The 12,433-nt window shown below is 45.4% G+C and overlaps 1 protein-coding gene across 2 annotated transcripts; it reads left to right on the top strand.

The window, feature by feature from the left end:
• Nucleotides 1-759: 759 nt before the first annotated feature.
• Nucleotides 760-10,149, top strand: NUDT7 (nudix hydrolase 7). 2 transcript variants are annotated; one of them, XM_057713587.1, is made up of 5 exons: nt 760-851; nt 2,803-2,956; nt 4,033-4,191; nt 5,488-5,593; nt 9,501-10,149. In XM_057713587.1, the coding sequence occupies exons 1-5, from the start codon at nt 817-819 to the stop codon at nt 9,839-9,841; spliced, it is 795 nt and encodes a 264-aa protein (XP_057569570.1). In that variant the 5' UTR covers nt 760-816; the 3' UTR covers nt 9,842-10,149. The 2 variants fall into 2 exon arrangements, with proteins under 2 accessions (XP_057569570.1, XP_057569571.1); XM_057713588.1 differs by lacking the exon at nt 5,488-5,593 and having other exon boundaries at nt 9,473-10,149.
• The last annotated feature ends 2,284 nt before the right edge of the window (nt 10,150-12,433 follow it).

The raw sequence follows: 12,433 nt of genomic DNA, 5'->3' as shown, positions 1-12,433 counted from the left end.
CCTGGGAAGTGTGGCCCAACTGTCCCATGACACAGGGCCACGTTGTGAGTTTCCTGGGTCCTAGGTAATTTTGGTTTTATGGACCCCCTTCCTCCAGAAAATAATAAAATGAATTCTATTTTAGGACTGCGTTGCTATAAAGATGCATATAACGCAGGCTGAATTCATTATTATATATTGCTTATTATTATATCCATCCTCTTTTTTTTAAAGAAATTAAAATTAAAACATTTTCGCGGGGTCCTGAAATTATTGGGGGCCCCAGGCACTGCACCTTCTGCGCAGGATGAAGAAGTCAGCCCCGCTTTCAGTCTCTGAAGGCTGACATAAGTGTCAACTCAAACCAGGCTCCCTCTCACTGGTCTTCTCCAGCTACTTCTGTTGTCCTGCTTCCTGGAATTCTCCCCCTGCCCTTCTCCCTCTCGGAGAACCAGAATCCCCTTCCACTACAGATCACCGTGCTCCACCTCCAGTTTCTGACCCAGGAGCTCCGGGGTGGGACCCAAGAATCTACCTATTTTCCACAGCACACAAGTGGTGCTGATGTGGACGGTCGCGGCTGGTCCCAAGACGCCCCACGAGCCCCGCCCTCACGTCTCGCCCCGCCCCGATCCTCCGCCTAAGACTCCCGCCTCTGCCGGTCTTCGGACCCTAGGCCCCGCCCCGTCCCCGCCTCCGGCCACAGGTCCCGCCCCCTCTCCTTCCCCCGGCCCCGCCTCTCTCCCCGCCCCAGGCCCAGAGCTGTTCTGCGCATGCCCTTCCGGCAGATTCCCGCTGGGAGGAGTTGCAGGTCGGAAACAAACTTTCCCCGGGACCATGTCGCGACCCTGTCCTCCCCAGGAGCCAGTCAGGTAAAGCCTCCCCGGCCCCTGGCACCCCGAGCCCGGCCTGGCCCGACCTTGATGGCAGCAAGGACGAACAGATCGCGGGCCGAGGATGGCCGGGGCCTGTTGGCTACTTGTAGCCGGGCCTGCCTACCCACCTTCCGAGCACTCACCTCCCTGGGCAGCTCGCAGGGTCCCTGGGCCTTCGCACTTTCTCCCGCCAAAGACAGAGCCGGGTGTGGCCCTCGTGGGTGCACGCCCCTCCTCCAAGGGCTTCCCTCTTGCGCGCACCGAGCCTCCGCAGTCTGACCGCAGAGGCCGCGACCCCGCGCCAGGCAGCCCTAGGTTCAAGGTCCCCGGGTTACTTCCAGTCGGGGGATCTTGGGTCTCAGTTACGTAACCTCTCCGAGCCTGGACGTAATCGTGTTTTCACCTTAATGAGAAAAGCATGGGAAGAAGGTGAGACAAGCCCATGCCCAGAATGGGGTGGCTGCTACCGTTGGTGTTTTTACGGCGATTACTCCAAGGACCACGCCCCTACTGTGGACGTTTTTTTGCAGACTTTTGCTTCTGCTGGTCCCTCTCGTCAGTTCTGGGAGCCTCTTAAAAGCCACACTATTAAGTAGTTCCTCAACATTCCCGGTAGGGTCAGTTTCCTTTTCTGGATGCCGGCCTATGTGCAGGGAATGTGCTCTGGAGTCCCCTCCAGTGCCAGCGTTCTGTGACTCTTTCAGGCCGTTTGGTCTTTTTTGACATCCTCTGCTGTTACCTAACCACATTATTGAGCATCCTCCCCGGTAGAAAGAGGCAAAAGATAGCAAACATCTCTAGCAAACAGCTGCACATCTAAGGATGGAGACATTTATGATAACATGTTACCATTCCCTGGGCCTTGAGTGCCAGCCACAGTGTATGAACCATGTCATTTAATCCTCACAGATATCCTCAACATGTCACAGATGAGGAGAGGAGGGCTTAGAGAGGTCGTTCCTAACACTTTGAAACCAGTTCTGGCTCACTTAAACACCCAGTTTTGCCTCTTATGCAAAACTGCCTTAACCATACAAAAGTTAAAATCAAACTGTTAGTTTCTAGGGCTGCCATAACAAAGTACCCCAAACTGGATGACTTAAAACAATAGAAATGTATTCTTCCACACTTCTGGGGCGAGAAGCTCAAAAATCACAGAGTCAGCAGGGCCATGCCTCCTCTGAAGGCTCTAGGAAAGGAGCCTGCCTGCCTGTTTCAGCTTCTGGTGGCCCCAGGCTTGTGGATGATTTCATCTCAAAATCCATCGCTAACTGCATCTGCGAAGGCGCTGTTTACAATCAATGTCCTGTTTCCAAATAGTAATTTGGGAGGGACACTATTTAACCCTGTACACAAGCCAGCTATAAAATACACCTCTCAAAACAAACCCATATGGATTCAGGGCACTGTTCATGGTTAGAAGTCTAAATACTTGCCTTATACTAAGACAAAGGTGGACGCAGCGATCTACGTTGTAACAAGCCCACTGAGGGATTCTGTTGCTGCCCAAGTTTGGGAACCACTGTTATAAGGCACTTGAAGAAAAGGGTTTGATAATATGACATAGGGGCCAGGGTAAGAGAAAGTCCTTAACCTCACAATGGTCTAACTTTACAGTGACTTGCTAACCTGTCTTCCTGAAAAGTATTATGGATTTCAACATTGAACTACTGGACCATTGAAAGAATATTTTACCATCCTTTAAAATTAATTTAGCTTTTAAAGTGAGCTCAGGTACTGAACTGTGTTCTTAGCAGTTTTTTGCCTCCTTTTAGCTTGCCAACATCACGTGATTTGGGTGTTATTATTGCTGCCATATTATTAAAAAGTACACTGAGACTCAAAAATGGTAAATGCCAGGACACACAACAAAGCAGAGACATCATTGGGATTAGGAGCTTTTTACCACAATCTGGTTACTAAACTGTTTGGTTTGTTTCCATTTTAGAAACAGTTTGATAAATGACGCTAAGGCCCACCTAAGAAAGCATGATGTTGGGACCAAATATTCTCACTTGTCATCTAACAAATATTCCATCCTTTTACCGTTGTTGGCTAAAGAAGGAAAACTCTACCTTTTGTTCACCCTCCGGTCAGAGAAGGTAGGTGACAAAAAGGCTCATGCCATTAAAGTCTTAGGACAAGTGAAAACCCCATGCAATTTTGTCACTGGCACATATTTTTAAGGTTCTAGATTCTCAAATGGACTTTCAAAATTGTGATGTTCTAGGGGTACATGAAGCCACAGGATAACAGGGCTTTTTGGAGAAGTTTTGGAAAGTAAAATAAGTAATTTAGCTAGCAAGTAATTTAAAATACTTTTAGGTCAGGGTTTCTTATCCAGCTATTGGGAGTTGGGCTGGATCATTCTTTGTTGGGGGAGTTGCCTTGTGCATTATGGGATGTTTAATAACATCCCTAGCCTCTGCCCACTAGATGCCAGTCACACACACACACACACACACACACATACACACACACACTTTTGTGACAACTACAAATGTCTCCAGACATCACCTACTGTCTTGGCAGGAATAAGGGGTTAAAATTGCCCCCACCAAGAGCCACTGTTTTAGACTGGTCCCACCCCAGGTATGTGTGTGTGTGTGTGTGTGTGTGTGTGTGTGTGTGTGTGTGTGTATCTGAATCACTTTGCTGTACACCAGAAACTAACACAACATTGTAAATCAACTATACTTCAACTTTTAAAATATATTTTAAAAGTTTATTTTTAAGTTAATTTTATGTTATGTGAATTTCACCTCAATTTTAAAAAATACTTAAAAAAAATAGTTGCTTATAGAGCTGTTCAGACTCAGTGAAGAAAATCCATGTGAAGCAGTATGCCCAGGACATGGTAGCACTCAGTAAAGGTTATCCATCCATAACGTTGCCTTTTTTCCATTATCCCTTCATTCAACTTTTTTTCCCCATCCATGTACATCTGTGTGTGTGCATATGGTATCTTTGGAGGGCAAGGAAAGAAAAATGAGAAGTGAGGGTGTTTTCCAAGTTCATTTTTTTTAAAGGATTCAAGTAAAAAAAAATTTTTTTTTTTTGGTCTTGGTCCCACTTATTACCACGAGCATGGGAACGGTCTCTGGTACAAGACAGAAATTCAGTACATACTTGTTGACTGAGTGGACACGCATTGCAGCTCTGTTCTTTCCACACCCAGCTGCGGAGGTCACCTGGAGAGGTCTGCTTTCCTGGAGGCAAGTGCGAACCTACGGATGCAGATGATGTGGCCACGGCTCTCCGGGAAGCCCAGGAGGAAATAGGGCTGCATCCTCATCAAGTAGAGGTCGTCTGCTGCCTGGTGCCACTGCTGTTTGATGTAAGGCTTGGGATGGAACTGGGTTTCTTAGACTCTCATGAGCTCACAGTGGATACACAATCTTCAGGATTCCATGTTTGGCAAACATAACCCTGGAGCATGCTGTACAGAGTCATGAGACTGGTTCACGTGTGGACTTTGCCCGTTATGAGCTAAGAGGCCTTGGGCAAGCCCCCCTTCCTGTCGGGGACCCTTCTTCCCCATCCAGAAATGAAAGGGCTAAACTTCATCAGTGGTTTTCAAACTGGGTGCTTTGGAACCCTGTAGGATGCCTCAGAGTTCTTTCATTAACATTCAGTTCAGGTTTATTTTTCTCCAGTGTGCATTTATTTTTGAGAATTCTCTTGAAACAATAACACACACTTGAGCATGCTGCGTACCAAATTTCAGCCCTTTGGAGGCTGCCAGGGTATCATTTTTGCCCTAAGGATACTGATTTTTGCACATACCATTGTCACTCTAATTGAGCAGTATCCTGAGATCTAGGAAAACTGTTTAAAAACAGTTACCACTTATAACTGCACTTCTGTATGAAGCAGGATTTCCTTGATAGTGTACACCAAGCAAACAAACAAACAAACAAAACAACAAAATGAATCCTGGGGCTGATATAGCCAGGTCTTTTTTCATGAGTTCACCACAACAATTTCACTGTTGTATTAATTGACTTTAAAAGGAGTAAATTTGAAATTGGATAACAGCATTGTTTTATTGGTATAACATTGTTCATATAAACTTTTAATTATAGAATAGTTAGAGATTTACAGAAAAGTTGCAAAGATACCACAGAGAATTCTCACATACCCGTCCTCAGGTCCCCCCTGTTACTGACATCAGATATCACCGTGGTACATTGATGACAACTAAGAAACCAATGTTTGTTAGTATATCACCATTACCTAAACTCCACACTTTGTCTTTTACTAGTTTTTCTACTAACGTCCTCCTTTCTGTCCTGGCTCTCATGCAGGACACCATGCTGGACTTGGTTGTCATGTCTCCTTATTCTCTGATCTTGGTCGTCATGTCTCCTTATTCTCTTTCTTAGACTTCCATTACTTTAGTGACCTTGACACTTTTGAGGTGCACTGGTCAGGTATGTTCTGGAATGCTCCTCAATTGGGATTTATCTGATATTTTTTTCCTGGTTAAGCTAGAGTTATGTACTTGGGAATACCGCAGAGGTAAAAATGCACCCATCATATATCAGAGGTAGGTATAAATTTTTTTATCTTTTAAATAGTATTGGGCTTCCAGGTGAATTTTTTTTTTTTTTTTTTTGGCACACGGGCTTAGTTGCTCCACGGCATGTGGGATCTTCCTGGAGCTGGGATCGAACCCGTGACCTCTGCATTGGCAGGCGGATTCTTAACCACTGCGCCACCTAGGAAGCCCCATCCAGGTGAATTTTTATGTCAAAGGAAGAATTCTGCTGATGCCTAAAAAAATAGAACACCAGATCGCCCTTTGTGAAGATCAATGGTGCTGAGATATGTCTTAATTGGGTCCATTTTAAAAATAGAAAGGTCACCACTCAAGAGAGATTTAGTTTGGAAGAAGCTAGTGGCGATAAATGCATCCTCAATGAGAAGGAAATGAGACAGAGAAAAGGAACATGGAATTAGGACACAACATGTGTCAATTACTTCCTCTTCAACTATGTTTTCTAATGGGGGCCCTTTTCAGAGGATGTCTGCAAATCCCCTGGCACATCTTAGGGATTTGTTTTAGTACTCTCTTGACAAAATGCATAATGGTTATAAGTTCCCAAAGTGAGAGTAACTATTTCCAAGGTCCCCAGGAGCTACTGAGTTCTGCCCACAAGGGGATAGAATACAACAGTCTTCACAGATATATATAGGTCTTCAGGAGATTTCCACAGGCCAGATGCTCCTGGAGGAGGTGGTTTTTAAAATAACCTGCTCTTGATATAATGCTAATCACATCATCTAGAAATTACAATGAACAAAGGCTTTCAAGAAAGGTGTACTATGTTTAGAAGTGCTAATGAGGGTCGTTTTGTTTTTTGGACCTTGCAGATCTTTTAAATGTGATACAAAAGTGCCGTTTATTTAATGCTTAGAAGCCTAATCTAATTCAGTGGTTCTTAACTGGGGGTAATTTTGTCCCCCAGGGAACACAGGGCAATGCCTAGAGATGTTTTGGAATGTCATTGGCTTTCTCCCATAACTGGCGTTAACCGTCCCAGGCCTTCCAGCGCCCAGACAGCTTGTCCTTTTGTCATACACATATGAACTTCTCTCTGCAAAGGCCTCGGGGGACAGTTCTTTTTCTCTGTACGTGACCCATACCTGCCGGTCTTGATCCTTTTCTTTGCCTCCCAAAGGCCCAATTCCTGTAACATTTCAGTACATTTCAGTGGTGTTTCCAGGTGACTTCCAGGGATGTTTCTAATAGCCTGTAGCTTCTTCCAGGGACCCTAAATCCTGCCTCATCCTATGTCCACAGGAGAAGCCAGTCTCCATGGGATTTCAACTCAGCAAATGGGCAAAATTCGGGCTTTCATAAGGCCTAGGATGTCTGCCACGCACCACCTTTTTTCCCTGCCAATTCAGACACCTGTACTTTTAGAGACCGGATGTCCAGAGATGCTGTTTCATCCACAGATTTCCACAGTCTCTCTTACTTTTCTCAGGTTGAACCAAGTTGAACATGCCTGACTCCCCATCTGAAACATTATCTTAACCATGATCTCCCTTTGAGGCTTTGATTTTTTTTTCCCCATCAATTTCCTCAGACTCTGACATACCAGTTCAAGGGCCAGCACTGGCCACGCAAAGTCACTGTCCACACACTTGCCTGACAAGCGTGGCCCTCGGCCCTTGGGAGGGCATGAACTCTGGGCTGCAGCTGGGACCTCTGCATCGAGGTATTTAAGCCACCTGCTGGTGTACCATCTCGGAGATACGGTGACGCGTGTTTGGATAGAACTTAAGCTTTGAGCTCCAGAGTGTGGGCAGAAGGCCTGTGGTAGAATCCTGGTTTCTGCCAAGTGTTAGCTGGGTGTGACCTTGGGAACGTTTCTTCTTGTCCAGTTCCCACTGTTAAAGCTTCCTCGTGGGCAGGTTCTTGTGAAGGATCAGGGGAGGGTGTTGGGTTCTAGACAAGGTTGTGGTCTCTGAATGGAAGTAGCAGCCACAGATGCACGCTGACAACACTTCAGGCGCTGTCCAGATGCCCTGTTTGTCCTCTTAGGCCATGTTTCTAATACACACACCAGCAGCTCTCTTCCAGGACCCGCGCCCTTGGACTACTGGAACTGCCTCCCCCATGCACAGAGAGCCAGCACTGCCTTGATTAACTTCCGGCCAGCAGCCCTCAGCCAATGACTGAGGAGCATGAAAGCTCAGCCCCCTGATCTTGAGGGACAGACTCGGAGGTGTACTTTACACGCCACGGCTCCCCGCAGCAGCCTTGCTTGGCTTCCCCCCACGCATCTTTCTTCCCCGCGCCCTCCCTCACCACTTTCTCCTGGGAGCACTTCCTTAAGAAATCACTTGCATCGGAGTCTTCATCTCCGAGGCTGCTTTTGGGGGGAACTGTGATGGAAGAGGCTGAGCCTTCAGGTAGGGCTGGGCACAGGGACAGCTGCTGCAGAAACAAAGCCTCTGCCCTCGGGCAAATCATGACCCCAGATTTCCCATCCTAAGGGCGTCTAAAATCTATGATCCCATCCTCCGCTCCTGGTCCAAATGTTGATTTCATCATTAATTCCGCTAATGGTCTGAGTCTTTTGGGGTTTTTTTGGCCATGCCCTGCCGCACGTGGAATCTTAGTTCCCCGACCAGAGATCGAACCCATCCCCCCTGCATTGAGAGAGCAGAGTCTTAACCCCTGGACCACCAGGGAAGTCCCAGTCATCACTGTTCTTAAACATGCTTTAGCTGTCCTTCCTCAGAATTTTCCACAGGCCTGTTTATCCTCCTGTAGTATCCCAGCCTCACACATATGCCTGGATTTTTTCTTTCTTTCTCTTGGGAGTTCTCCCAGGAATTCCTGATTCTTCTCACTTTCTAATACAAGATCATGCAGCCCTTATCAGCTCCTACACTAAACCCCAGGCCTCCTCAAGATTTTCAGCAGAATCTTTCACTTAACAGCACCCTACATGTGTTTCAGCACAGTAGTGATTGTAAATAGAAACCCTCCTCCCCACTTATAAATATATGTTATGTAAAATAGTATATATATATATAATTTTTCATAAATGGGAATATGCACAATGAGTATGATGTCACTTTTCTAGTGATAAGATGTCACGTACTTGTCTGATAAGGAAAGGTGTCTGTCACATTCTGTTTAAGGACTACATATACCCCACTATATGGATATAGTCATAATTGATCTACCCTAAATATCCATCCATTGAGGAGTCATAACTAGTTTGGGGCTATTGCAAATAATGCTTCCATCTTGTACGTTTATCTTTTCTCACTGGTAGGTATTTATCGTACAGATATACTCACACAGATGCAATTTCAGGGTCAAAGGGACCATATTTTGATAATATTACCAAATCGCTGTTCCAAAAGATTGTACCAATTTATGTTCCCCAAAAATATCGTTTTCAGAGTCATCTGAGATGCTGCCTCAGGTAGGGCAGAGACTACCCCCATTGAAGGGGACATAAAGTTTATTTATAGAGCAAGTTTTATGAAACTGACTGCCTTGGCCTGTGAGCTTAGCTCATGTAGAAGTGGCATGCTTTTGGCCCTGCTTTTTTTTTTTTTTTAACTCTTTATTGGAATATAATTGCTTTACACTCTTGTACCAGTTTTTGAGGTACACCAAAGTGAATCAGCTGTATTTATACATATATCCCCATATCCCCTCCCTCCCGCGACTCCCTCCCACCCTCCCTGTCCTGGCCCTCTAAAGCATCACCCACCATAGAGTTAATCTCCCCTTGCTGTACAGCAAATTCCCACTAGCTATTTTGCATTTGATAGTGTATCTATGTCTATGCTACTCTCTCACTTCATCCCAGCTTCCCCTTCGCCCCCCACCTCCTCACCCCAGCCCTGTGTCCTCAAGTCCATTCTCTACATCTGCATCTCCACTCTTGCCCTGTCACTGGGTCCATGAGTACCATTTCTTCAGATTCCATATGTATGAGTTAGCATACCGTATTTGTTTTTCTCTTTCTTGCTTACTTCACTCTGTATGACAGTCTCTAGGTCTACCCACCTCATTACACATGCTTTTTTTGAAACGGTATCTCTTCACCTCTCAGTTTGTATCTTTTGTGTTCTGCTTTCAGAGAGATACATTGATAATCCCTGTTGTAGGATTTATAGACTCCAACTTCCAGGCCCAGCCTAACCCTGATGAAGTTAAGAATGTGTTCCTGGTGCCTCTGGAATATTTCCTGCATCCCCGTGTCTACCACCAGAATCACCTGACACGCTCTGGTCATCATGTTATTACTCACTGCTTTGAGTACATGAACCCTGAAGACGGTCTGACTTATCATATCAGGGGAATGACTGCAAAATGTGCCTTGTTTGTTGCCTTAATTATTTTGGGGAAGAAACCCTCCTTTGAGGTTGAATTTAATCTCAACGATCTGAGGTCATCCTCTGAAGAGTCTTTCCTGAAGCTTCATAAACATGCTACAAGCAAGTTATGATTTATGAGACCAACACCCAGATAACTCTCTTAGCAGTGTTTGTGTGCGCTTATCCACAGAGCAACAGTAATGCCAGCTGTTGGGATTTGACAGGTGTGAATATGTTTCCTGCAACATGAGGGTAAAAACCTTGCCTTTTTCCAGTTCCCCTCTATTACCTGAGAAAGCAAAAGTCTTTCAAAAGTAGAAAAATGTGTTTATACTGTGGCATAATTGCACCTACAGTATGCTGAACAGTGCTTTTCTTATACGTGTAAGAAAAAGGATTAGACACACAGGAGGCACTTAATAAATATTTGTTGAATGTATGATTGTGTGGCATTTATCTTTATCTGTAAGAGGTAAGACCTCTTTCTATCTGTTATTACATGTGACGGAAACTTCTGACCAGCCATCGAAATCCATCCTCCTTTCCTTCTTTGGCAATAGAGTTGAAGCTGAGCCCATAGCTGCCCAGGTAGAAACAGCATTAGCTACGCTCTGGTACAGTTAAATGTAGCTCTGAAATTTAATTTAGGCCAATGGGATGTGAGTGAAGATCGTTCTTGCCAGTCATCTCCAATTTAAGAGCTAAGCCAGATTTCCTGGAGTCTCTTTCCCTTTTCCATGATCTGTCTGCACCCCGCCTTTGACTATATAGATGAAGACAATTCCTGCAGGAAAGTCAGAGCCAAAAGATGGTAAGAGCTTGGATCTCTGAATGACTGTCCAGAGCAAAGCAACCCACCATCCTGGGCTATTCACTTGGGACTGGTACATGGGAGAACAATAAAATTCTGTCATTTCTGCCACTGTAATTTGGGGTCATTTTGTTACAGAAGAGCTACAGCCCTGATAATACACCGTCACAGTGGAGAATGGTTGGATGGCTCGTCACCCAAACTCGGGGTGTTGCCAGCAGCTAGAATTCAGGATGATCTGACATTTCACATACGGGTTCTGGGGCATGCACAAGATGACGCTGGGTGTTGCTGGGGGATGGCGGTCGTCCTCCAACATAACTGAAATGAAAGAATATGAGAGGCCTACGGGCAGGAGAGACAACATTATCTGTCTCAATAGGGTAGCAGAAACACACTGATTTCAAGCACAATCCCCAAAGCAAAAGCCAAAGAGACAAACATCCTGAATCGCGTGCCTTGAAACCTACCGCTTCTTGCATGGCATCACCATACATCATGCTTCAGCGTTAGCAGGGGTTTCTTTGTTTAATTATGGTATCAGCCCTCCTGCACCAGATCAGGGAGCAGGGTCTCGAACAAAGCCACACAACCTCAACTGTATGATGCCGTTTCCCTTCTTAGTGAGTGGTATTGGAGTTTTTAGAAAGCCAGACCATTTTTAATACGACTGTGTTGTAGCTGAAAATGTGATGCCAACACTAAACCCATCCACCAGCCGTGCGATGGCCTGTCGCCGCGGGGTTTTGATTTTCTGAGAGTTGGCAGAGGAAAATACTCGATCTGCCGCTTTATACCCATAAATGTTGAAACGGTGTAAATTCGGCTCCAACCATGAAAGCAGGTGTTGGGTGAGTTTCCCCATGAACATTCTGTAACTAGCCCTGCACAAACAGGCCTAAACTGTTTCCGAACAATTATAGAGGCATTTGCAAATGTGTATTTACAATCTGACAGCGGTGTAATTGCCGGGTAGATGGTTGACCTCTCTGGCAGTGTGGAAAGCCAACTTTCTGGACTGTTTGTTTATGCGAACGCCACAGACCTGCCTGGTTTCTAAGAGGACGTGGCCCAGCTGAAGTCTACACTCTGAATGATACCCATGGCCACCCAATTTAAGGGGCTTAGTGATGGAGTTATTGTCCGCCCTATTTTAAATGGTATATTTCATGACATCTGTGTTCAGGGTTCTAGTTAAATATCCTGTTACAAGGGACAAACATCTAGGAAATCTGGCTCAAATAAAAGAAGTTATTGGCAGAGTACTGATCTCATGGAATCTGCAAAACCACCGATCAAATCAGCCTCAAGAAACATAGCGATGGGGACCAACTCCTACCTCAAAAACAAGATGATGTGAACCTTCACTTTTGCATCCTGTCATTATTATGACAATAACCATCCTACAGTAGGATGTATTGATACAGACAGAGAAAAGCAACAGAAACTCAGTACTTCAGTCCCTAATTCCTTAGCGGAAACTCCATTTGGCCTCTTGTGGGTCACCTGGCAGGTTTCCAGGAAACTGCGGACATGTTCAAGGGCAGGGCTCAGAGTTGGGGCCACAACTGCATAAGTCCCCTGAGTTGGCAGGAATGGGAGAATTTCTGAATAAAGTGGGCTGGACAAACATCCCCAAACATCTGTCTCTAGTCCCTAAAATCTGTAAGGTCTGCAGATTCTGCCATCTCAACTCTGACTCCTTTGCATCCCTGCAGCCTTGTAAGCAGGTGGTTAAGTCTGAGTCTGGAGTCAGGATGCCTAGATTTGAATCCCAGCTCCAGCATCAGTTCATCTGGCAGACTTTAGCAAGTTACTCATTCTCTGTAGGCCTCAGTTGCCTATTCTGTATCATGGGAGAGAGAAACTTCTTATTTTAGGGCTATTGATGGTATTAAAAGAATTAGTACAT

The sequence above is a fragment of the Hippopotamus amphibius genome, chromosome 16 (genome assembly GCF_030028045.1).
Source record: "Hippopotamus amphibius kiboko isolate mHipAmp2 chromosome 16, mHipAmp2.hap2, whole genome shotgun sequence".
NCBI classification, from domain to species: Eukaryota; Metazoa; Chordata; class Mammalia; order Artiodactyla; family Hippopotamidae; genus Hippopotamus; species Hippopotamus amphibius.
The sequence above is the reverse complement of the archived record's forward strand: the minus strand, read 5'-3'. Positions and strand labels throughout refer to the sequence as shown.

What these genes read in the sequence shown, in the direction of transcription:
- NUDT7 (XM_057713587.1), top strand. Translation starts at nt 817, where the DNA reads ATGTCGCGACCCTGTCCTCCCCAGGAGCCAGTCAG. An exon ending in TGGTGCCACTGCTGTTTGAT is followed by an intron (nt 4,192 to 5,487) that starts GTAAGGCTTGGG and finishes ACACGGGCTTAG; the next exon opens with TTGCTCCACGGCATGTGGGA. An exon ending in ACCTAGGAAGCCCCATCCAG is followed by an intron (nt 5,594 to 9,500) that starts GTGAATTTTTAT and finishes TCCCTGTTGTAG; the next exon opens with GATTTATAGACTCCAACTTC.